The following is a 26,841-nucleotide window of genomic DNA, read 5'->3' as shown; positions in this document are numbered from 1 at the left end:
CGTGTATTTTCCAACATGTTTCTTTGGTGTGACCTGGTCTGCGGCAATGATCACACCATGGTCTTCCTTTCTTCTGCCTTGCATCATAGCCTCGGGAAACAAGGGCAGTTCCTTCTTGAATGTTTGTGGAGCCTTGGGAGATGAGTGCTGATCCTTCCTGAACATTGGAGAATGGCCTTGTTCCCATCATCAGCTTCTTCCTGCTTTCTTCTCTTCTAACCTCTGAGAAAGCTTCTCGAATAGTAGGGAGAGGCTTGGTTCCAAGGATTCTCCCTCTTACTTCATCTAGGGATTTGTCTAATCCCAATAGGAACTTAAAGATCCTTTCTTTTTCAATAATCCTTTTGTATCGACTAGCATCTCCTGGGCACTCCCAATCCATGGTCTCAAACACATCTAATTGTTGCCAAAAACGACTAAGAGTGTTATAGTAGTGAGTCACAGTCATCTCACCTTGCCTTAGATCATGTAGGGCTCCCTTGATGTCAAATAGATCAGCAGTATTGTCACTATCAGAGTATGTTTCCTTTGCTGCCATCCAGATTTCATGTGCAGTATCATAAAACAAAAAGTTTTGACCTATTTCTGTGTCCATTGCATTGATCAGCCAAGACATAACCAGATTGTTTTCGGTGTTCCAAACCTTGAATCTTTTATCATCCTTCTTAGGCGGTTCAGTAGTGCTGAAAAGGTATTCATCCTTACCTCTGCCTGTGATAAACATCAGAATTGCCTTCGCCCATTGATGGTAATTGTGGCCAGTTAACTTGTGCCGAGTGATGAGGAATGATGAACCTTCTGCACCACCATTGCTCACGAGTTCCTGGCCAAACATGGTTCCCGTAATGCTGCTACTGGTTTCCGAGGCCATAGGGAAAAGTAATACCTATGAGAGACTAGGCTCAAACACAAAAAACTTAAAGAAGTAATGAGTTGGGATGAAGAAGAAGATTGGTTTGCACCCAGAAAAATTGGTTCTGGATTAAAACCGAGAAAAAAGTGATAGGTCCAGGCGGAATTGCTCTGATACCATGACGATAATTGTGAGAATTTTCTTCTATATAATTTACACTGCAGAAATTACATTTATAGGGAAATAGGAGATTACCAACAGCTTGGTAATTCCTTAAAAAGCTCTATCAGATCCCACAATAGAGGAAACTATCTCCTATCTATAGAAAATAATCTACAACTATTTACAGCTAGCAAATCTCTAATTACAGCCTGTAATATCTTCTAATTTCATCCTACAATCATCCATAAATCCGGAATTCCACAATTATGACACTAATTTTGATCCTTGTGATATGAATCTCTTGTTCCTACAGCTGTAATATTGTCATATACTGCATATTGTAGGAATTCCTCATATGCTGAAGCCTATTCACAGTTCGGAAAACATAATCAATATTTTCTTCAGAATAAGTTGAAGAAAATCATACTTTCTTCAGAATAGGCAGAAAGTTGAAGAAACATCAATATTTTCTTCAGAATAAGAATATCATACTCATTTGAGGCTAATCAACACATTATGGAACAGTGCATTAGCTTTTTTCTTCGTATAAATATTATGCATGTTCAATTCATGCAAAACTGCCAAAGCTTAGGGCTGTTACCTGTGTATTATCATCTGAAAACCCTGGAAACAGGACTATGCAGGGAAATGGATTTCAACTGCTAGTGAAATACCAAGTGTCTGAAATCATTATGTATCAATTGGTGTTTAATATGGTATTATTGTCTATTTCAATTTCTTTGAATGGAATTCTGTCAACTTAAGCATGACTGATGTATCCAATTTGTATTCTGCAGTTTAGGCTTGCCTATGTTGCTCCAGAGTCTAGAGTGGTTGGTGCTGGCGACCTAGTTGACCATCCAAAAAAAATTGCTATCCATTACCTTTGTGGATATTTTTTAATTGATTTATTTATTGTTTTACCGCTTCCTCAAGTGAGTATTTTCTCTTACATGCTGATGTTTTCTTCTTGACCTCCTTTTGCTTTTGCTCTAAGTCAATTGATTGTTACTTTGTGCATGGTGATGTTTTTTCCTTGACATCCTTTTGTTTGAAGTTTTAAGATCCATATGCTCAATATGTTCACATAGTGTTATAAATAGATAGAAATCTTGAAATTGACTTTGGAATTTCAAAGAGGATCTATGCTGATGTTTGTTTTTCAGATAGCTTTTAATTAATTTTGAGAGATTGAAACATTAATTACTAAATTGAAGGATGTACATGTATCTTTTAGTTTTCGATTTCAAATTTATCTTTCTTTTACTTCACATTAATAAATGTCTACGAGTTTTTGATGGACCATTTATTGATAGACTGAACAAGAAGGTTTTGTGAGCAATTGTTTCTCTTAATTTTTCTCACACAACTTGGTACTTTTTTTTATTTTATCATTGATGTTAAAAATGTTCTACTAAGAGTTAAGAGACGAGCTTCTTGTGCCTGTTGTGCAAAAACCTTTTGTATCTTTTGATCGCATTAATGGTTGGGGATCTATTTTCTAGATTTTTTTTCTCCATCTTTGAATCTTAAAAGGAGTCTTAATCTAAATGAAAATCAAGATTGGACTTCCATTGCTTGTGAAAAGAATCCATTCTTCTCCACAGATACGAGAGGTAACCACCCAGATTCCACTGTGTTCCAAACACTCTCTCCTTGCATTTTTAGGAAAAATGCCATTTTGACTTGCTAGTGAGGGTAGTCTATTCCCATAAAAATGTATAGGTTAAGTGATGGAAGATCTAACTCAAGTAGAGGATAATTGATGAAAGATCTAACTCTCTGTGGTTCTATAATTCAAGAATCAAATAGGAGGAATTGCAAAAATATGTTTTCTGAAAATTTAACTTGCTTTGATACCAATTAAAAGTTTATTCTTGATTATAGAACCACCTAAAGGGGGGTGAGCGGAAAGGAATGAATAGGTAGTCCAAACAATATGTATACCAATTTTTAAGTTATATTCAAATTTTCTAAATTATCAATTAAATAAGTAAAAGATAATGGAAAAACAGTTGGCACAAAGTGACATCATATATACATGGAAAAATCACTTACAAAGTCTCCTAAAAACTTTACAGATGTTACATTATAATAAATATAAAGAGAAGGTACATAATTTTACCTAATTTGAACGCACTTACTCCCAAGATTCTTATATTGATCAACATTTGCACTTTTCTTTCACTTCCATGATTTGACACCTTATGTTCCTTAATGGATTACTTGAACCCCATGCATAGGCTAGTGGTTCGATGCACCATGCCATTCTATCAAAAGGACTTCTAAGACAAGTTTTTGAAAGCTCTTGAGAGTTAGGAGTGCTAGGCTAAAACAATGGCTACGAGATTGCGTGCATACCATCATAGTCTAAAGATTTGGTTTTTATGTTAAAACCCTAATTGGTTATTTGGAGAAGGTTTTCTATAAGATAATTTACCAAAAAATCTGATAAAAACCTTAAAATCATGTTTAAAAAATAATTTAGAGGAGTTAGCGTTCAAACCGCTCACAAGGGGGTGTTTGAACTTTGTCTAGATGCTTGAACATCTATTAAGAGGATGTTTGAACCTCCCTCAGCAGGACGTTTGAACCTCCCTTAGGAGGACATTTGAACGCCTCAACAGAATGTTTGAATGTTGACCCCTTTTTGCTTCATTTTTCCACATGTTCACGATTTTCCATTTCATTCGTAACATACCATAATACTTCCAATACATACATACCTCAAAACAAATTCAACTCTCGAGCAGCTTGAAGTCGACCACAACTGTTGATACTATTCTCTTTGCAAAAAAAGAAGAAAAAAAGTAAAGAGGATAGAAGGAAAACTAGTTGACCGCTAAAAAGACTATTGAGATTAACCATTGGCATTTAGGAATTAAAATTATTGCCATTTTTTTTTAAATAGGAAACAAGAATTTTGTTACTGAAAAAAAATACAAAAATGGAGGATGAGCTATTTTTTAAGAAAAATTGAGAAATCACAAACCAAAGTTCAAAAAAGAGTTTGAAATTTAATAAGTTCACAAACCCTCCGACAGAATCTGCAAGGAAAATTTGGAACAAAGAGGCTCCATGCTCTGCCAATATATCCGTTAGGTAGTTGTTTGCTTGGGGCATCAGTGCTGTGAGCATCCCATCTCTATTAAGATATCAAAGATTTTGAAAATCCAAGGATCCTATTTGCAAGCACTCTTCTTCCTCAAGATATGAGATTGGGTGCATCCCCTTCCACAAGAAGGCATTAATCCCTAAAATCTTCACCATAGACAAACAGTCCCATGGCCTAGAGTCTTTGACATAGGAGTGGAAAATTCAAATTCTTGGACTACTGAAATTTCTTTCAATATCTTTTGGAAATCCACCCCCCACCATCCCCTTTTTTTTGGTTAACATTAGCTTTGCTTTAGAAATAATACCGTGGAGTTTATTAAAATGTTGGTTGAGTTCAATAAGGTCAGAGAACTTTGATAGAACCAGGAGCAGGCCCATGGAGATTTCTGACATTTCTAACCATGTAAAGTAGTTATTTGAAGAAGCTTTATTATTATATTCTGTTTGTGTAGTGGGGGCCAGAAAATGACTTATCCAGTTGTGTATGTGCAAGTGCCTGTGAAAGTGTATGTAATAATGTTCTTGATTTATTTATTGTTTGGACGTGTATTTTATAACATTCTTGATTTATTTATTCTTTAACATATAATTGCTTGCATAACATTGCATGTAATATGCATCTCCAACTTAGTTTTGTATAATATTTCATGAAATAGTTATCTGTATCACTGCATCAATATGTTATCATACACTGATAGTAGCGAGTACAAGCTCATCATAAATAATTTCCTTCAATTGACTGCAGATCATGATTTTGCTGGTCCTACCCATGTCCTTGGGAACATCTGGGGCAAATTATGCAAAGAATCTTTTGCGCACAGCAGTTCTTGTTCAGTACATTCCCAGGTTGTACAGGTTTCTACCTTTCCTTGCTGGTCAGTCTCCAAGTGGCTTCATATTTGAGTCAGCATGGGCGAATTTTGTTATAAATCTTCTCACTTTTGTGTTGTCTGGTCATGTTGTGGGGTCATGCTGGTACCTCTTTGGCTTACAGGTGGGTGGAGGTCATTATTACATAGAAAGCTTTTTATTGAGCTGTTCTTTCTTTTCCTCAGTTTTCCATTTCCTTCTGTTTCTGGAAGTTCCTCTAGATTATATCCTAATTGTTTGGTTATGCATCTTTACAAATGTTTAGTTGTTGAAGTGTCCATGATACCTCTTCAACAAGAATTATTACCTTCTATAAAGGAGGGAATGCAAGCATAATTCAATATTCAATAAACAATTTATGTGAGTTAATAAAAATAAAGTAAAACTACTACTCTGTCGAGGAACATCGCTATCTCATATTGTGGCCAAAGTTGATTCGGTAATTTAGGAGGTGCAATTTGACCATTAAAAATGTTTGTCACTTTTTTTATTACTTTGTATGATTTTAAAAGAGTAAATATAACTAAATATGTAGAGAAAAAATAGATCTCCATGCAAACACTACCAGATATAATAGGGTAGATGGAGGTTTGTCCACACTATTGTGGACCTAAGTCCTGTATACTGCTTTAGTGAATTCATGAACTTTTTAGGTACAAGTTCATGAATTTGGACATGCCATGTAAAGTAGGTTGGGCTTTACAACTTTAAAATTTACATTTTTTCTTTGATTGCTGTGCTGCTTGAAAAAACAGAAACTGCTAAGCTAGAAAGGTGCATATCTCTTACCACCATTTTGCAAACCCAGTTTTCCATGAGTTTGAGAGCTTTATTGAATGATGTGGTTTGATTCATATCCTTTCCATGGAAAGGCTACAATAATTGTTGTGTGTGTGTATAGTAATAGACTTTTCTCTTATAGTATGAAGAAATTTTCTTGTAGGAAAAATTGAAATCAGCATCACAAAAGCTTCCTAGCAAAGGCACCTTATGTTTGACTGAGAATATCACTTTGATTCATATGAAAAACATAAATATTATTGAGAATTTTCCGAAAGCTAAATTAAAACTTTAAAACTAGCCCTCTTCATCCTGAAGGGGAAGTCAAGATTTCAAGAGCTCTTAAAGAACAAACAAAAGTGATAGCAGAAAGGTTGTTCTTTCCAAAACTTCCTCATACAGTGAGAAGGGTGTGGCCCTATTATTATCAATGCTTAACTGAATCTCCCAAGAAACTCTCCTATCTACATACACACACAGATGCCTGCATTCAGGGATCTTTCATTTAAATGAAATCCAGGCCTTGAGACTGATGCATTCATTTATAATTTTGTCTTCAAATCCACTGTTTTGATTGAGCAATGGTCTACCCTGAAGGCGAGGAAACAAGAATTTAAAAGAAATTTTCTGGAATATTCTGAAATTTCCTAACATTTTTAAAATTACCTAAATTATTAGAATGGTGCTAAATTGCTAAGCATATAAGATTTTTGCAGCCCTTGAATTAAAACAACATCCAACCAAAAAGAACCAAGTTTCTCTTGTTTGTTTTCTGTCATTCTTCTTTTACCCTCGTCCTCCTGCTTTTCCCTTTGAACTAATTTTTTTGAATTCTATTTCAGCTTGGTATAGAGCCAGTACAACCTAGGATTCAATGTGATATGACGAGAGGCCCCTTAAAGCAGTTGAACTTGACAATTGATATCTTGAGGTTTTGATGCTTCCATGTAGTCCAACTTCTCTGTTTTATCTACTAGTGCTTTTTGATGTTGATCTGTGACTTATTTAAGGGTCTTTAACCCATTCAGTGTCAGCAACAAAAGTGAATTTTTATCTTTTTGATGTGTTTCAGCAACCTGGATGGTCTTTTGCCACTGTGATTGGTGTTGACTAACTCATGGTAGTAATATCATCTATAGCTTTTTCCAGGGTCCATAAAATGATGTGGAGGGTCTGGTTTTCTTTTTCCCTTTCTATGAAGGTTGGTAGAAGCCCTTCAGTATAGGGTTTGGCTCACTTCAAGTGCAAAAAGACCCTGGTGTCCTCAAGTGTTTGGCAAAGGCACAACAACTAAGAGTAAATAATCTGAGTCATCTTATGAAACCATTTTAGCACCTCATTTTTATTGCTTGAGAAATTAACAGCAACACTGTTGCCACCAGACCATGTAATAAAAAAAATAGAAACACCAAAAAGATTTTCTGTTCTTTGCCAAGCTCATCTGATGCTTCTAGTGCTATATTCTTTACCTTCTTCCATCTTCATGTTCCAATCACTGTCTTGCTTTCGTTCTTCCATCTGAACGCTCATCTCACCTCTTCATTTCCTTCTTCTATCTTCACATCTCTACAACTCTATTGATTTTCTCCTTCCATCTAAGCAATCCTTCTCAAATTTCAATTTTGTCTCAGTTTCCTTCTTCCATCCAAATCTTACCTTTCCTGATTCGTGTTTAAAAGGATTTCTTGAAGGCCAGATCAAACCTGGGAAAGACAAATTGTTCTCCATAGAGGTTGTTGGTGAAAATGAAGAGATAAGATCATAAGAAGTGGAGAGAGAGGAGTGGCATTGGAAATTAGAGATGGATCTTGTGCAGTTTCTGTTGATCAGTTTTAAGAGGGATTTATCAGCATCATAAGAGGGAAAGAACTTGCTGTTTTCATTCTCCATGGGAAACCTCATATCTGATTTTTTCTTTTAATGGATAAAGAGTATTTGTCTAAGTGGACACTTAAAAAAATTGGTGAAACCCATTACTTAGGGCTAGTCCTGTGGTTGTATATAGAATCTTCTCTTGGAGAGCATGATATACAGTATGTGGCCAAATCTTATAAGTTTAAGCTTTTAGGAAAATTTGTTGTTCAACATGGTATTAGAGCCTTGTTTGGTAGGAAGTCAAGTGTTCAAACCTCACCAACACATGTTTATTTCCCTAATTTATTAAGCCCATCATGTCTGCCCAAAAATGGAGGCTAGATATGAGGGAGGTGGTTGGAGAGCATGATATACATTGTGAGCCCAAATCCCGCAAGCTTAAGCTTTTAAGAAAATTGATTTTTCCAACATCTTCCCTACCTTCAGTGGTGAAGAGCATAAGATTTGCAACAAGATGCTTTATTTCTTACTTATTCTTTTCTTTGGCTAAGTCTTGCTTTGTTTTATTCTTTGAGGCCTTTGTTTTGGTACAAAATGGAAAAAGAAAAACATGTAAAAAAATAGGGATTTGTAACCTTAAGTTTGTTGGTTTAAAAATAAGCTTACAGTTTTTTCAGGGTGTGGGATTAGGAATGGCAACGGGGCGGGTTCGGGACGGGTCGCCCCCATCCCAACCCTGCCCCGTTTAGCAAAACCAATTCCCATCCCCGTCCCGTTTAAAAAATTAAACGGGGCGGGGCGGGAATGAGAATTTCCCATACCCGCCTCGCCCCGCCCTGTTTAGCTTTTTTTTTTTAAAAAAAAAAACAATTACTTCAAAAAAAATTAATTACATTAAAATAAATATATTTTATAAATAATAAAATTATTATATTTTTTATAATTTATTTTATTAAAAAAATTTATTATTATCTATATTTTAAAAATAATAAAATTAAATTTTAAATTAAATTAATTTTAAAATTAAATTAAATTAAAATTTAAAATTAATTTTATATGTAAACGGGGCGGGACGGGGCGGGATGGGGCAATACCCGAACCCGTCCCGGGTTTAAAAAAAAAATCCCATACCCGTCCCAAACCCGTTTAATAAATTTTAACCCCGTCCCATTAGGGGCGGGGCGGGTACCCGAAAAAACCCGCCCCGTTGCCATCTCTATGTGGGATGCAGCAACTTTAGAGGAAGTAGCTTATACTTGTTCCCATCATAAAGCTTTCGAAAATGGCTTATTGTTTACATGTTGCATCTAGTTTTAAATGCCTCACATTTCAAATCACTTAAAAAACATAGAAAAATTGGTTTCCCTTAATTAAGATATGAGGTTAATTTTAGTTATTGTTTGTATCCAACTTCTTGCTGACACAACATAGATCTAAAATTCTACACCATGTTTCCATTCTGAAATGTACAAGTGACACAAGCACCTCGAGAAGCCTTGTTATTAGTGGTCTTGTTCTATGTGGAGGTACTAGCAAAACTGTTGGTAGATTGGAGGGTTGGCCGCGTCCATCAACTCTCCTTACGTTCGAATGTCGTGGGCGCTTGGGTGAATGTACTATAAGGCTAGGGTATGCGCTTTTCTTGACAACAATTGCTTTTAGGAGAGTAGGTAGCACCTGAGGTCCTACAAAAACCATCACGTCCATTCCATCCCCATGTTGCTCTTGCAACCATATTTTTTGGATTTCCCTATAGTAGGACATGGTGGCAACCTGGTGTTGGTGCCCATTGCTTGAGTATGGTCAAGCTCCTTAAATGCTTGTTTGTAGCCTCACCATCTCAAGATGGAAGAAGTCACCTTGTAAAGTAGATGAAGAAAAGGTCACCTCCAACATGCTAAGGTGGGAGACTGGGAGTAGGCCTCAACCCAGCGAGTTGGCTAAGGTTAGCAACCACAACCTGATGCAAGCTAAGCTCTAGCTCGAGGTGCTCATCTCAAGATCAATTTAACATCATTTTCGAAACTTGGATTAAACTTGACTTGAATTGGTGTTGCTTGGGTTATCCTTGGGTTACAAATGTTAGATTTAGGTTTGATCATGTTGAGGTTGTATGTTGGATTAGGTTCAACATGTTTTTCTTTAAGAATTTTAAAATATAATATAAATAGTAATAATAATAATTATTGAATGAAAAATAAATTATAAAGTCATAAAGTATTTTTCAAACCAAGACCAACCTGAGTACAAATTTGGTTTCCTAAGTCCCATTTGAAGGTCAAATTAGTTTAAGCTGTATCAGGCCAACTTGACCAAGTTGCACCCTTGGATAGGTGGTCAATCTCCACTTTGTTAAGCTGGGAGATCAATCCCTATCTTCACTTGATGGCTTTACTTGCCTTTCCTCACCCCATCAAGGGAGTGTTTTGAATTATTAGTACTACCATCTATCCTCTCAAAGGGATGGAGAGTTGTCTTTCATGAGGATATCTTTGTTGCATCCAGAGCATCTCCTACACTTCCCTTAAAAGTGCCTCATTATATAATGAGCACATGCTTTACGCTTGCTTGAGTTAGGAGTAGGGCTTAAAGAGGCCAATATCACTTGTTGTAGCTTTGTAGTGAGCTTAGCCTATCCCTCCATTGAGTATATGGATGATTTGACAGTCTTCAGTGATTTGACAATCATTTTTAGGTGATAAGACTTAGAAGCCTGCATAGATAGGAAGAGCTTGAGCATAGCCAAATCCTTTTTGATGGGATTAAGAGGAAGAGGGCAACCACCATCATCTTGAATCACATGTTGCTAACATTGGATTTTCCACTTAGGTCAGTTGGTTGCTTGTGTGGTGCTATGGTAGCCTAACTAGCTCTCATTGTGATAACTCCTATAAGTAAATTCATCACACTTAAAAAGATATTTGGATCAAGTTAAAACTCATTCAGAAACTTAGTTGCAAAATTCTCTAAGACTTGATTGATTCTTTAGGCCACTATTTCATACTTACCATCTCTTTTCCATCTTTGAGTTTGCTTTTCTTTGCCCTCAAACTTGGACACTTGAACATCAATCTGGCTGATGTCACGGGCACGATCTTTCGCACAAGTTTCCATGTCTGTGAGGTTCTTAGAAGCCTTTTAAGCCAACTTACCAAAACCCACACAATGTTGCAATCAAGAAAACCCACAAGGAAGCACAAGGTTATTGGGCTCAATCCCTAATTATACTTTATTTCTTCTCTAAATAACAATACAAGACTTAGCTTAGCTCCCACATTCTCTTTGGTAAGTTCACGCTCTTTCATGCTATCTCATTCATGATCCCTCTTATGATCCTTTGAAAGGTACTCCAACGCTCCTTTTATAAGTGTGACACTAACCACTCCTATTTTAACTAGGAACCAACAATCCTAGTCCTACCCAAACTCTTATTCATAAGTTATGGCACCAACCACTCTTAGTTGAAATAGGGACAAGCAATCCTAGTCCTACTCAAAAGACAATTACAATAAGAATTTGAACTCCCACTCAAACTCAAATTGCAATCACACTTTGAATCCAAACTCTTAAGATTTCAAATGTCTTTGGCCCATTCCTCATTCATTAGAAACTCCTCATGTTGCTGCTGCTGCTGCTTGAATTAGTCCACATACCAACCCTTCAAGTCCCTGGTTTGTGGTGCAACACGTCTTCCTTGGGTTTTCCCTAATGTCAAGATGTCTCTCTTGTGTTCTACATCAAATCTGCTCACTCTTGTGCTTTGATTCAGCCCACTCATGCACTTGAATCAGCCATGCATCTGATCATCTTGTTGTTGCATCTCTAGGCAGCCCGCCGCATGCATCTCTATGCAATCATGTGTGTGTCAAGCCTTCTCTTCGCTTGCACCTCTCGCAACATGCCTCACCAACCTGTTGTAGCATCTCTAGGCAACCTGCCACATGCTCATTTTGCAGCCCGTGTGCATGCCAAGCTGTCTCTTGGCATGCACACCTCACAACATGCCTCACCAGCCTGTTGTAGTGTCTCTAGGCAACCTGCTGCACTCTCCCCATGCAGCTTGTGTGTATACCAAGCACTCTCTTGGCCTGCCCACCTTGCAACATGCCCCCATTTAGCCTGCTGTGTGCTTCTGTAGGCCCTTGTTGCTCCTTAGGCATGCCAGCCAGCCATGCTCATGTGTTCCCATTACATCTAGATCATTTCTGTGCTGAGGCAACCTGTTCATGCATCCATCTTATTGCTACAACTCCATGCCTTGCTCAAACCCTCTTCTTGGTGCAACAAGTCATGGCATTGTGCTCATGGCTCCTCATCTCCGTGCACAAGGCATTGCACCCTTGTGCCAAGCATCAGACATCCCATCTGAGTCAGCTTCATTGTTGCTACATCTCTATGCCTTGTCCAAATCCATCTTCGTGCTGCAACAGGCCATAGCATTGGGCCCATGGCTCACCAAGCCGCCTCATTGCACAAGGCTTTGTGTCCTTGTGCCACCTTGCCTTTGTCATAGGTCACTCATGAGGTTAAGGTGCTGCCCCATGCTTCGTGTTGAGGGGCTAATAGCTGACCTCTTCCTACAAAAAACTTGGATACATCAAGAATCAATGTGGCTAACGTCTTCCTACAAAAAAATATCTCATGTAAGCATTTTGGTAACTATATTAGGGATATAGCCCATGAAGATGGTGATGATACAGACAATATGAGAGCTTTTGTAGAAGATTCAAGTGAATCCCACCACTAGCCATGTTCCTCCGCACCCATCTTCTTCCTTGATTTCAAAATTTTGTCCCATGGTTCAAATCTTCTCTCCTTAATTTTTCATTTCTTTGGCAATTCTCCATTTAATGAAAGTAGTTGTGAATGCTGCGCAGGTTTGTCCTCTTTTAGTTACAACTAAACATTGGTAGATGTTTAAACTAAAAGAGTTAGGGCAACTTGATTATTACTAATATAAGGATATTTGGTTGCTAGTTATGGACAATTATTCTCCAACTTGAGGGGAAGAATTGTAAGGGATCTTTATATCTATTATCTGTGGATGCCAATATTAGACTGCTGTTCTGACATGAATATGGTAATTTAAAAAATCTAGGCTCATGCACAGGTACAGGTGTGATTGTACATTTTCTAAGCTAAACATACAGAGTTATTTTTAATAGAGTTTGCATTTGTATGTATTAGAACCTCAAAGAATGAATGACAAAGAGAGTAATAGCTCTTTTGGTGGTCTCTATAACAAAAGAGCATAATTCCCTTGTTCTTATTCAAAGTTTTAAAATAAATAACCGTGGAGTCAGTTTCTAGATGTTTTTACTGTCAGAAGACTTGGGTTAGGATGAGTATAATATCAAACTGTTCAATGCACCAATTATTTATTTAGAGAAATATCCCACATATAATAGGTCTTTATCTGTGTATGTAGTCCTTTCCTGCTTCCTATATGTTTCTTTATGTAATAGCATTCTTGCATATGCCTCTGCTTATAGCTCTAATTACCTGTAAAACTTTGTGCTTGTAAACATGTTATCAGTCAACTTCTTTTAGCATCATAAATTTATACTGCATGTGAACTTGAATGCTTTTGCAACATATTTGACTACTTGAAGTTGATGAAAATAGATTCCTTATTTTATTTGATATACTTACAACAAAATTTCATTATTTTTGGATTTAATTTCTTGTTAGATAGTAGTTTACCTTCTTAGTATGTCAAGAATGATAGAATCTGGATATTTCAATATGACAGTATAATTTATTTGTTCTCTTTGTCAGTGCTTACATATGTTTTCCCCTTGGTTTGTCAGAACATAGTTGATGATTTGGTTTCTAAGTACTCACTTTCTTTTTCTATTTACTATTTCTTGGCCCAGAGGGTAAATCAATGTCTTCGAGATGCCTGCCATAACTCCATAATAAAAAATTGTATGGATTTCATTGATTGTGGTCATGGGGAGAAAGTTAGAGATTTTAGAGATTTGCGAAATTTAGATTGGCAACCCTGGAAAAGCAATGAAAATGCTAGTGCTTGTTTCAGCGATGATGGTTTCCCGTATGGGATCTACACTAAAGCTGTCATTCTTACCACAAAACCTAGTATTGTGACGAGATATACATATTCATTGTTTTGGGGGTTCCAGGTATTTGTTCTGTAACTTCTTTATTTTAGATATTTATTTTAGCAATGACTCATTTGTGCTTATTGATTTAGGTACTTAGTTTACATCTTTATCAGAAGTTAGTTCCAATAGGTCTTTTTGAAACTCTTATTTACTTAGTGACAAAGATCAAGAAAGCACACCAAAGTGCAGCTTTAGAAGCTTAAAATCCAGTTATTTCATGAAAGATGGTGTGCTGTGACAGTAGAAGCTTTTACACCATGTGCTATGCAATATAGATGAAAACAAAGCAACCGAAACAAAGATACACGAGGTTCCAACATGGTTTGAGTAATCATGCTTACATATAGGGACAAGAGATAATTAATCTACAATACAAAGAGAAATTACAGTGAAAAAAAAAAAAGGTCTAAATCCCAAGCCCTCAAACAATCCCATTTTCCCTGCTTTTAGTATCTGCACCCTAAATGCACTCTTGCTCTACCAATTGTCTTTTACTTTTTCTCATATCTCTACCTATCCTGTATCATCTCTATATTTATATTTCCATCTCATGACTTGGAATATTTTTAGAGATATTTCTAATGCTTTTTTCTTATTTTAGAAGGAAACATATCTTTACAAAAAAGTATTCATATATGAAATATTTTATGCAATATTCTTTACTAAAAGGAATATGTACCAAATAGGAATTTGAGATACTTTTGAAGAATCTTCACTTTGACTTAAATTCCATTTGGTTAGTCCATCGCGCTGCAATATGCGCCTTTACCATAAACATGTCTCACCGATGCCCTTGACCCCTCCAATACATTACTATTGAGGTAGTCACACAATGTACACTGCCTAGAAGCTTGTATAAATCATATATACTAGAAACTTAAGCTTTGAGTAAAGCAATATTGATAAACATCTAATCTCTAACCCTAGATCCACAACAATCGGCCTTTGAATCCTTACTCCACCCCACAACTTTCTTGTGCACCATGAACACTTTTGGTGTATTGTGTTGTATAGTATGTCTATCCTATTTATTTTTATGGGCAATGCCCTTTCAAATTGAACTCACTTTTTATTAGGATTCCACTGATGAAGTTTGGAAATGGAAGTGCAACCTTAGAAGCTAACCACTAAGGTTATGTTCCAAGATGAGAGGAAGCTCAAGGCATATGCTTAATACCTTAGTATTACACCTTATTTCAGACTGCTTCTTTCAAGAGAGTACATACACATCTATACATCCATTCTTGTTGTGCCTTGTATAATGTAAAATATTGCATTGCCATTTCAAATTTGTCCACTTTTTGCGATGGTTCACTTCCCAAATGAGATTGTCCTACACGTTCACCACCAAATTTGATAGTTAATATCTTCAAGCTAGTGCACCTTCCAATAAAGTGTAATGACCTCTTGTTGCATGCTAAAACTACAATTTAGTAGTAATTGGGAGAAGTGCCTCAAGAATGTTTCTATCCCTAAAGTATTGCATAAAATTGTATGATGTTTATATCCCAAATTTGCTAGCTATGCCTTTTTGTATCACTGCAGCCATTTCTGTTTAGTAAAATGTTACTTCTTCCACCATTATATTATTGGAGTGATAAGAGATTACTTGCATTGTTAATTCAGTTAGATAAATTATGAATTGCTTATGCTATCTATAGCTCTCAGTGACGTTATTTCTTTGAATATGGTGATTTATAAAGCAAATCAGTACTTTGGCTGGGAATCAAACTCCGAGCTATTTTCTTTGGGAAGTCCTTTTTACTATGGGCATTATTGGTCTAGGCTTGTTGCTCTTTGCTCTTCTAATTGGAAATATGCAGAACTTCCTACAGGCTCTTGGACGAAGGTACAACTTTCACCATAACAGTTGCTTGTTTAAATGTTTGTACATGCAAAGATTTTGATTGGGACATGCTGCAATCCTTGTATGTGCAATGTTGGTTGGTTGTAATGTTAACTTTTTCTTAGAGCTTTTTCTTTTTTTCTTTTTTTTCCTTTTTTTTCATTTTTGTGATTGTTGATCACCATTACTAAAAGAATGAATTGTATGGAATACTTTTTGATAACAAAGAACTTGCAGCATGTGTGTGTCCCACTTGTAATCATTCATTAAAGAGGATGTTGTTTCACATTGAATTGTAATATTTAACACTTCTCTTCAATTCTAAATATTTGAATTTACAAAGTACAAGTTGTAAAGTTTGGAGGGGAAATGTATGTGAAAAAACCTATGTCTAGTAGGGTAACACCCAATGGGGGGTGAATGGGTGGTTTTTAAAGATTATAATATAAGAATTAAAAAACTTGATCCAAATTAAACCTATGAGTGGGAATTAAGCCCTTTTAACACAATTAAACCCTAAAGAAATCGGGAATGATTAAAGAACAATCATACACATACGAGACAGATTTTTACATGGAAAACCCCCACACTAACCATGGAGATAAAAAACCACAAGGTTTAAGATCTCTAATATAAAATCCACTATTTGAGATCAGGATACACAAATTTACCTAACTGTTTTATCTTAAAGACTTATTCTCTAGTACCTATTTCGTGATCCATGTCCATGATACAACACCTCCCATGCTCTAATGGATTTGCCTCAATTTTTGAGGAGATGCAAGTCCTTTCAACAACCTGAAGATTGTATATTAGATACCTGAGAGTTTAGGGAATGATAAGGCAAGTTAGGGTTGATTCTCTCAGAGCATCCCCCTAAAACACATTTAGGTAGGGTATATATAGGAGAAAACCTAGTGGATTTGGATTCAATTTAGAAATCATATTTTACTAAAAACAGTTTAGAAACTCAAGAGTTTTAAAAAGATTTGGAAAGATTTCATATTTTAAATTAAAAAAATTTGGAAAATTTTTATTTTTAACTTCTTTTCCAAATCTCTTTTGCAAATTCCTTAAAAGATTTAGAAAGATTTTCTTTTTTAAATTCTCAATTCAAATTATTTCCAAATTAATTAAGACATTTTAGCCCAATTTTAAAATTTATGATCCAACCCTACCTTATCAGAAAACTAACTTGCCTTTACTCAAACCTTTTTAGACTTACCTGTGATGGTCCAGTTGTCTAAATGGTAACCTCAAATCTTCAATGGAGAGTAAGTCATTGTTCAAAAAGATTCCTAACCCATAATGAAAAGGAATAAAATTGACAATACATAAAAATGTCCTAACAGTATGCATTCTAAACTTATGTATATGTAGACCTTTAAAACCGCAAGAAAAGACTATCTGATGCAAAGTTTGCAATGTTAGTTTCACTTAAAACCATTTTAGTTCCCAATGTAATTGCCTTTTTTCCATATATATCTGTGGAATGCTTAACTTGCAATATTAAATACTTTTTGGGGCCCCATTATGCAGTAAAACTTATTTATTTCTCTACACACTCAACGAGGTAAAAAATCTCCTAGAAAAGAGACCAACTACTTTACTCTTGTTTGGCTAGATGGTTCGAAATTTGAGTAGTTGAGCATAGAACGCAAGTAAACAAACATCCCAACTTTCTAGAAATATCTAGTCAAGTCATCCATTAAACTTCAACTAACCTCTCTTCCTCTTAGATGCCCAAAAATTAATAATGGTAGAATTTCTCTCCCCACATCAGTTTGAAAGGCCTAAGCATTAACATTCCTTTCTTAGTGGCCAAACCCTCTTTAGCAAGTTTATAGTAACCTCTCAATGTTGCACCTAATGGTGTTTAAGCATGCTACCTATATGTAATTGTCCTAGGTTACCCAAAGAGCACCTATCAAAGTGTTGACAAATTAGTTAAGAATCCCTATAGAATAAGGAAGTCAAAGGCTGATAATTAGCTGGTTTTCAAATATAGAAAATTACTTCTTTTTTTTTTCCAATTTTTTCCATGTCTAATTCCTTGATTTTAGGAAGTTAGTTTTTTTGTTTTTTTTGTTCTATATAGATGCCTATCGGATTGTATAGAATCATTATCCAAAATACACTAATACGTATATTCAACTTCATGGTATAAGAGCTTTAGGCTCTCTCATTTTTTGGTTATTTCTTGGTTTCAAAGAATTTTGCAACTATTGATCTTCATTGCCAATGCTGAAGAACAATTGTCATCATTCTTTTTTTTCATATCATTCTACGTGGTTACAAATTTATCTTTTACCCAACACACCACATTGGAAATTTTTTAGGTAAACAACTAGATTGTGGCATTTCAACACACTGTAGGCATAGTTTTAAAAGGTGCAAGGCTCACCTAAGACACACACTTGAGTGAAATGAAACCCGACTTAGAATGTATATCAATTTTATAAAATATGATGTAAAATCTAATCCAGTTAATAAAAAATTTAAAAGATTTTAAACATTTGAAAGAAACATTCAACAAAAAAAAAAGAAGTAATGAAACTCTATAAATTTTTTTTGATAGAAACGACAAAGTAATATATTAATAGAAAAATGAAGTACAAGAGAAGGATGAGCAATCCTCCCACCAAAGAAAACTAGTCTACAAGAAACCAAAAATCCGAAATTACACTGTAATAACGAACAACTACTCTAGGCTAAACCAACCCATTGGAACTACACGCTGCTAACCAATCAAGTTGTAACACAATAAGGGGGATTTCCTTGAAAACCTTGGAACAAAAAGTCCAAAGAGAAGCAAGGAAAAAAATAGAATCCCAAAGACTCTCTGGATTCTTTGCTTTATCCTAAAAAATCCTCACATTTCTCTCCCGCCACACAACCCAAATTAACGCTATGCACGCAGCTTGCCATAAAACTATCCCTCTCCTCGATAAGCCAAAGCTAGTGAAAGTGATGGATAGCATGTCGGAAATGCTCCTCGGGGGAACCCAATCCATCTTGGCTAACTGAAATAATTTGTGCCATAACCCTAATGTCAACGAACAATGTAGGAAAAGATGATCTGCTGATTCTCCATGCCTCATGCACAACTTACAAATATCCGGACTAAGGGCTTTGTGAGGTCTTCTCAATTGTAGCAAGTCATTAGTATTTACCTTCTTGTGTGCCACCAACCAGACAAAGAACTTAACCTTGAAAGGGACCTGAGAATTCCAAACGAACTTGGTAGGGAAAACTGAAGGAGAATTAGGGCAATGAGATAAGACAAGAAAGAAAGACTTGATTGTAAAAAGCCCTGAAGAAGATAAAGACCTGGAACCGAAAATGTCAATTGCAAACACTCAAGTGATCGCATGAGACCTTCTAAATCTTCTATCTCAGGATCGAATAGGTTGCGACAAAAGTTAAAGTTCCAAGAGAAGGGACGAGTAGTTCCAAGAATTGAAGAAATGGGAATATTTTTATCCGTGACTACTCTAAATAGTCTTGGATATTGGGAACTCAAAGATTGATCCCCCCACCACAAGTCTTCCCAGAACCGAATTGTATCCCCATTTCCTACCGCGAACCGAGTAAACTTGGAAAACTCTTGAAAGACTTGTGTAATAGCCTTCCAAGGACAACGATGTGACCATCTTACTATTGTGTTGGCATCCCATCCATTAGAATGTGATCCGTAAATGCTTGAAATAACCTCGTGCCATAGAGCTGAACCTTCCCTAGGGTATCTCCACAACCATTTCCCTAAGAGTGCGACATTCCTTAGAACTATCATCCCAAAACCCAAACCCCCTATTGCCTTCGGTTTACACACTACATCCTAGCTCACAAGATGATCTCTTTTTCCTTCCCCAACCCCTGACCATAAAAAATCCCTTTGCAATCTCTCAATCTTTGCAGCCACTGAAGCAGGTATCTTAAACAAGAAAAGGAAGTAGCAAGGCATGTGGGTGAGGCAAGATTGGATAAGAGTTATCCTACCACCAAAAGATAGAAAAGCCTTTTGCCACCCATCTAATCTTTTCGAGATCCTCTCAATCACAGGATCCCAAAAGCCACAAGCCTTGGGATTCCCTCCTAGAGGGAGACCCAAGTAGTGAATAGGCCATCCAGAAGCCTTGCAATCTAGCAATTCGGCCAACCTAGAAAGGTGATTTTGTTCAAGATTGATGCCATAAATGTTACTCTTGTCAAGGTTAACCTTAAGCCCAGAAATTTGCCCAAACACTAGCAATAGACTCTTGAGAGTCTGCAAATCTTCCTCGCTAGTGTTAGAAAAGAATATGGTATCATCTGCGAATTGCAAATGTGACACCCTTGTACTATTCCGACCCACCTTGAAACCCTCTAACAAATTTCTTTCCTCTGCTCTCAACAACATCCTACTCAGTATATCTGCTACTAAAGTGAACAAAAAGGGGGATAAAGGATCGCCTTGTCTTAAGCCTCTAGATGCCTTGACCCACCCCTTAGCATTTCCATTCACTAAGACTGCAAAAGATACCGAGGACAAACAACCTCTCATCCATTTCCTCCATCTAGGACTAAACCCCTTCTTCTCCAACACATGATCCAAAAAATCCCAACTCACATGATCATAAGCCTTTTCAAAGTCGATTTTGAGAACGATTCCTTCCTCCCCTGAACGTCTTTTCTCATCCACTATCTCATTGGCTATGAGAACTGCATCCAATATTTGTCTCCCTTGAACAAAAGCGCCTTGAGTAGAATGAATAGTCTCGTGTAATACCCCTCTTAGACGTCCTGATAACACTTTGGCTATTATCTTGTAAAGACTAGTGATCAAACTAATAGGTCTAAAGTCTGAGATTTTCTTTGTCACACTTTTTTTGGGCAACAAAACTATGAAGGAGGCATTAGTGCTTTGATTGATGATCCCGCTACTGTGAAACTCTGCAAACACTCTCACTAAATCCTCCTTGATCACATCCCAACAATCTTGAAACACTGCAATGGTAAAGCCATCAGGACCCGGCGCTTTATCCCTATCCAACTGAGATATGGCCTTATGAATCTCTTCTTCAGTAAAAGGGGAGTCCAATCTAAACGCACTCTCTTCGGATATAGGGGACCAATCTAAGCCTTCAACTCTCCATGGCTTGCCAATATGACCCAAGTAAAGCTTTTCAAAGTAATGTAAAATCTCCTCTGTAATGCTCTCTGAATCATTCAACACTACTCCTCTTTCATTTTCCAACACCTTGATAAATTTCCTATTTCTCCTTCTATTAGCCACTTTATGAAAAAACTTTGAGTTACAATCCCCTTCCTTAACCCATTTCACCCTGACTTTTTGTCTCCAATGAATTTCTTCCCTCAAGATTAATTCCTCTAACTCCCCTTTTCTTAAAGCTCTTTGAATTATAAGTTCAGAACTGAGACCCCCACCTTGCTCAATGACATCAAGGTTAGCTATATCTTTCAGGATGTTTTTTTTCCTTTCATTTAGCTCTCCAAAAGAAACCTTATTCCACTCTTTCAAATTGGCCTTAACAAATTGTAATTTCCTCATGAACTTGTGGCCTTCCCACCTAGTTCCTTGAAAGCCACTCCACCAACTTTTAAAGCACTCTTTGAAGCTAGGATGTTGCAACCACATATTCTCAAACCTAAAAGGTGTTGGGCCCTACTTGAACGGGTTGGTTTCCAAAACAACAGGCCAATGATCCGAAGTTCTTCTAGGAAGAACTTCTTGAAGGCTTTGAGGAAAGGCTCCCACTCATTTGAGTAAAGGAAACGGTCCAATCTTTTACACACGGGAGACTCTTGCATGTTTGACCAAGTGAATGGTGCATTCCGTAGAGGTGGATCCAGCAATTCACACTCTCTTATAAAATCATCGAAGTCCTTCATGCTTGAAGTTAGATTAGATCTTCCCAACTTTTCTGAACTTCTCCTTATGACATTAAAATCACCGCCTATGCACCATAACGGAAAAGAGATTCCAAAAATGTCTAACAACTCCACCCAAAAATCCTTCCTAAGTGAGGGACAGTTTGGGCCATAAACTATAGTCAGCCATAGAGGTCCACATCCGTCCAAAGCAAACTTGACTGAGATCGAAAAGGATCCTATTACCACCTCCTCACTACGCAGTTTATTGGAGTCCCAAATGATCAAAATCCCACCTGAAGCCCCGCTCGCCGGAAGCGCGGCCCATTCCTTATTTCTGACCGTCCAAATACTACCCACAAACCTTTTATCACATTCCTCCTTTTTTGTTTCCTGGATCATCACTACATTCGGGTTCTCTAACCTCAGGAAATCTTTAACCACCCTTCGCTTTTTCCTTGATCCCAAACCTTTGGTATTCCAACTAATTATTTTCATAGAAAAATAGTTCAGCCCCTAATCCCCAAACTAATTCCAACAGGTCTCACAAACCTATAGGGTGTCTACTCTTCCTCCTGGAATATACCTTGATATCCAGAGAGCTTAAAAGCTCAAGCATTTTAGCCATTTTCCTGGGAGATAGGCCTTCAATTTGGAACTCGCCCGATGGGGATACCGCATCAAGCCCCTGACTGACTGTAACCAAGTTGGACACCTCACTGGGCAACTTGGGTTTAGACTTAAAGGGAATGAGCCTCTCGGGCCATGGGTTTGAACAAGCAGGTTGGGACTCCACCCCAACAAGGATTGGATTGCCAACACAATTTTGACATGAAGAGCCAACATCATCATTTTTGGATAAAAGTTCGGGAATTACTCGATTTTCCAAAGGAAATGGAGACTGAAAGACTAAACTAGAGGGAAAGTGAGCAGAAGTGCTCAGTAATGGAAGAGGAGGTGCCAACCTAGAAGAAATGGGAAAAGAATAAAGGGGTGACTGAGAGGAAGCAGATTCCACGTTTTCCCCTACCGACAATCCACAATTCCCTAAAAAGTTGAGCCCTTTACCTCTGATTTCTGGACTAGAAGGCAAATACGTGATTGAAGGACCACGAAGATCGAACCCCACACAGCCCAAAAATCCTTCTCTATCTTCTTCGAAAAGTGATTTGCGGGCAGCCTCTTCGCCACTAGCCGACAAAGCCCCTTCCTCTGAACCCCACTTTCGATTCCTTGTCAATCGGCTAAAGAAGATAGGGCTCGCGCTGGCTCCTAGATCCTTCTGAGCTCCAACCCCGAAAGCCTCCTCCTTTGGAGTCTCTTCTCTATTTGGCGATGGCATCCCGATCGAAATAGGCTCGCTGCAGCTTCAAGAGCCATGTCGGCGAGTGGAACTTGGCGGAAATAGGGTATTCCACAACTTCTTTGAACCGAACTTCATTTCCTTCACTTCCTTCTTCGCGGATCCTCTAGCCTGAACATCAAGATCAGCTGGAACTCCTGTCCCCTTTCCCTCTGTAAAGACTCCTCTTCGTAACGATCCCTGCTCTCCATCGGGCTTCTTTTCTCCTATTCCTTAGGCCACCCTCAACGGGCTTTTTAAGTTGCAGCCCATTTTTGCAGCAGTTAGTGGGCTGAAAATGGAGAGAGTCTGGGCCTCTCTCACAAAGGCCCGGCCATTCTCGACTGTGAGGGCCTCATTCCCGCCAGCCGAAGCTTTGCCCGCCGCCGCTGTCCCCTCAGGCCCAAATCTTAGTTTTTTTGAATTCGAACTGAACCAGCTGTTCCCCTTACTTTGGCCATTTTTACCACATGTCCCCGCTGGAAGAGCTTCAATCGAACTCCTTTCTCCTTCCTTCTCATTTCTACCAGCTTCCCCAACACGGCAACTACCTCCAGCCGTTGATCTGTCCCTCTCCTCACGCCTTCCACCACCTGTCCCCTGATGATATTTAGAACCCTTCCGAGTCAACTCACCCATTACTCTGTCTCTCCTGGCCTCTTCTTCTCCAACCATTGCGACGGAAATAGTGAACACCCAATCCTCGTCTATCACCTCAATCAAAGCTGGAAGAACTGACCGTTCCTTCATTGCAATTCTTATCTTCGCCTTGCTTAGATCAAACAATTTCGATGTTCGCCAATTAATTTCAGTCACCGTCCCCCACTGCTCCACTATTTTCTTCAGGTGCACCTCAGACCAGAGATGAAATGGCACACCCCGTAGCTCTATCCATCCTCCTCTGAACTTCCCCTCAACAACCGAGTTTTCCTTTGGCGACCACCTTTTCAACTGAACTGAAATCCCCCCCTCAATCTTAATAAATCTTAAATCCTGGAGAAAGAGAGCTTCATCTATCGTTTCTACAAAGAAAACACCTTTTCCGCCTGAGAAGGGCACAATCATGGCCACTCCTTTCTTCCTTAGACATCTCGCCACAGCTCGGCCAACCTCTTCCCATTTAACATTATCTTCACAACATTCACACATCACGGCTCGCGCCCATCTCCCAACAGGGACAAGTCCACCTCTCCTTGGACCTTCGTCTCTGACTACGTTCGCAAAAGATCGATTCAAGGGACCCACGTGATTGTGGGTAAACCTTACCTCTCTGTAATGTCTTCCATTTCCAGAAACATTCGATGAAGGGACCACCGACAATGAAGCCAGAGCGCTTTTTAGATTCTCCCAACCTCTGCCTTTCTCGCCCTCAGGAATAACCAAAAAGGTTGGTTTTCTGTTGGTTGCGAACTTCGAAATCCTAATGAACCTTCCGTGATTGTTGAAGGAAACTTCCAACAAATGGACGCAGAATTTTCCCCTATACTTCTTGTTGAACCCCAAGTGACTCTTCAACTCGATGGCTTTTGTCAACTGCTCGATCAACCACCTAACTTCTACCTTTTCAAATCCTAAGACGTAAATAGAACCTCTGTTGTGCTCTGCAATCGAGCACCAACTTCCTCCATACTCGGCTTCCCTACTAACCTAGAAGGTCTTCCTCTCCATTGAGACCTTTCTTGACCACATCATAGCTAGAGAATGCAATCAATATTACTCTAGATATTTTTCAATCGTAATTTTTCCTTTTTCATTTAGAGGAAAATGGAAAAATGGAACCACCCATCTTCAGGGATTTTGGGTGTAGAAGATTGCTTCCATTCAGAGTTTTGGTGGAACACATGAAACTCTATAAATTCCCATATACGATTAGAAATTTCAAGAATAAATGTGTTTAAAAAGGAAAAGCAAAGTAGACAAGGCATGCCTCTTCAACAATGTGCATGGCTTAGCACACAAGTTGCTATAACTAGGGAGTGGTTGTGCCTACAACTGAGTATTAGAATCTTCAAGTGTCCTACCAATTGAATGGGAGGAATTATCTTGTTTGGTCACAACTAGTTTGAACCTTCTTGAAAGGTAAAGGACAACTAAGTCATCTTATTAGACTAGAGCCTAGCCATGATGGTTCCGAATTTAACATTTGGGAAGACGATGATTTAATGATTATGTTATGGTTTTGGAATCCTATGGAACTTGAGATCAGTGGCACTTGTATGTTCCTAACTACAATGAAGGAAATCTGGAAGCTATGAGACGAACATACTTAAAGGTCCAAGATACTACCCAAATCTATGAAATCAAGACAGAACAACTACCAAACAAGATATCATGTCAATGACAGAGTATTGTAATACAATGAAGGGACTATGGCTGGAGTTAGATCATTACTAGAATTTTAAAATGAAACATAGTGAATATGCTTCTATGTTACGGTTCCCATGCAAAGCTAGGCGGGAGGGGATACATATCTAGAAACAAAGAGAGAATCTTTGAGTTCCTTGGCTGGTTTTAATGTGGAATATGACCAAGTTTGTGTTTAGGTCTTGCAAAAAGAGTTTTTGCCATCCTTGAGTGACGTTTTCTCAATAATAAGGATTGAGGAAGGACATTGAATAATAATGCTTGATAATCAATCCACCAAAGGTTCAACACTTATTACTACCAAACGAAACAATGGAGTGTTAATTACAAATCATGGTTTGCAGAATAACAACAATGGATTTACTGTAGAATCTGGAAAAATAAAGGCAACCAAATCAACTATTAATAAAGATGGTCTATGGTGCAACTACTATAAAAAGCCAGGACACGCCAAGAATAACTATTGAAAGCTTTATAGAAAAACTCTGTCATTTAACCAGAACATTGACAACCGAGGCTCACGAACTAGACAATGTGGAGGATAGGCATATGTTGCTCATTCTAATAAAGCTTGCCAAGAGAATGCAATGAACAATTCTGAAATTGGAGGATTCAACAAAGCGGAAATCAAGCAACTTAGAAATCTCCTCTCATCCTTAGAAAACCCAAGTGGTTTGTGTTTTTTGGCATGCTCAGGTAAGTATTTTGATTCTTATGCTCTTAGTTCCTTAAAAGATTGTTTTTGAAGTTCCTAGCTCATTGACTTGGGCGCTGCTGGCCATATGACAATTTTTTTCACATGATTTCTCTACATAAAGTCCATTTTTTCATATCGTATGGTGGTTTAGCTATAATAGATGGTTAGGGTACAATAAACTTGTCACCAGATTTGTGCTTGAAGTTAGTGTTACACGTGCCATAGTCGTTTGTTAATCTTTAACCGGTTTATCAAATCAGCAAAGATTTAAATTGCAATGTAACACTTTTCCTTCTCTTGATGTATTTCAAGATTGAGTTAGGAAGATGATTGGACATGCTAAAGAATAGTAAGGGCTCTACCTTCTTGTAGCTAGTAGTAGAAGTGGTGACAAATTACCACTCTCTTATCTTTTATAAAAGCTCTCATCCAATAAAGACCAAATTTGGCTACATCACCTCTGATTAGGACATCCACCATTCTTTTATTGAGAAAAATGTTTCCTTTGTTATTCTAGACTTTAGATATCGATGAATTTGCAGAGAATATTGTTTAGGAACAAGTTTGCTATGTCTTAGTTTTATTAATATTTTGTTTTTTAAATTCAAAATAGTAGGTGATTAGGAAACTTTATCTCTTTAAATTTTTCACTCCTTATTTTCTAATTAGTTTAGCCTAGATTCTATTTGGTGGTTAGGTTTTTTTTCTATAAATGTACTAGTTGTTTATTCCAATAAATCAAGTGAGCTATTCCATTTATTTTATAGCCTTTGTTTACATGGTATATGAGTTGTAACTTTGGCCCTAGGGTTTAATGGTTGAAACAACCATGGTGAGGAGAAGCATATTGCAAGGAGGGGAGAATGCTTCTCTCCAATTTATAGCCCACAAGTTGAATGGAAAAAATTACCTGTAATGGTCTTAGTTGGTCAAATTGGTGATTTGAGGGAGAGGAAAACTTGGATGCCTGACTGGAGCCACTAAACCACCAAAGGAGGA

General features: G+C 37.6%; 1 protein-coding gene across 4 annotated transcripts in view; it reads left to right on the top strand.

Moving 5' to 3' along the window:
- Positions 1-26,841, top strand: part of LOC100246030 (probable cyclic nucleotide-gated ion channel 20, chloroplastic) — a 119,400-nt gene that overhangs the window by 38,098 nt on the left and 54,461 nt on the right. For all 4 annotated transcript variants that reach the window (XM_019226506.2, XM_010665635.3, XM_010665636.3 and 1 more), the window contains 4 exons: positions 1,813-1,950; positions 4,878-5,126; positions 13,474-13,740; positions 15,426-15,571. In XM_019226506.2, the coding sequence (XP_019082051.1) occupies positions 1,813-1,950; positions 4,878-5,126; positions 13,474-13,740; positions 15,426-15,571 (800 nt within the window). The remainder of the gene's footprint in view (positions 1-1,812; positions 1,951-4,877; positions 5,127-13,473; positions 13,741-15,425; positions 15,572-26,841) is intronic.

Source organism: Vitis vinifera, chromosome 17, assembly GCF_030704535.1.
Source record: "Vitis vinifera cultivar Pinot Noir 40024 chromosome 17, ASM3070453v1".
NCBI classification, from domain to species: domain Eukaryota; kingdom Viridiplantae; phylum Streptophyta; class Magnoliopsida; order Vitales; family Vitaceae; genus Vitis; species Vitis vinifera.
The sequence above is the reverse complement of the archived record's forward strand: the minus strand, read 5'-3'. Positions and strand labels throughout refer to the sequence as shown.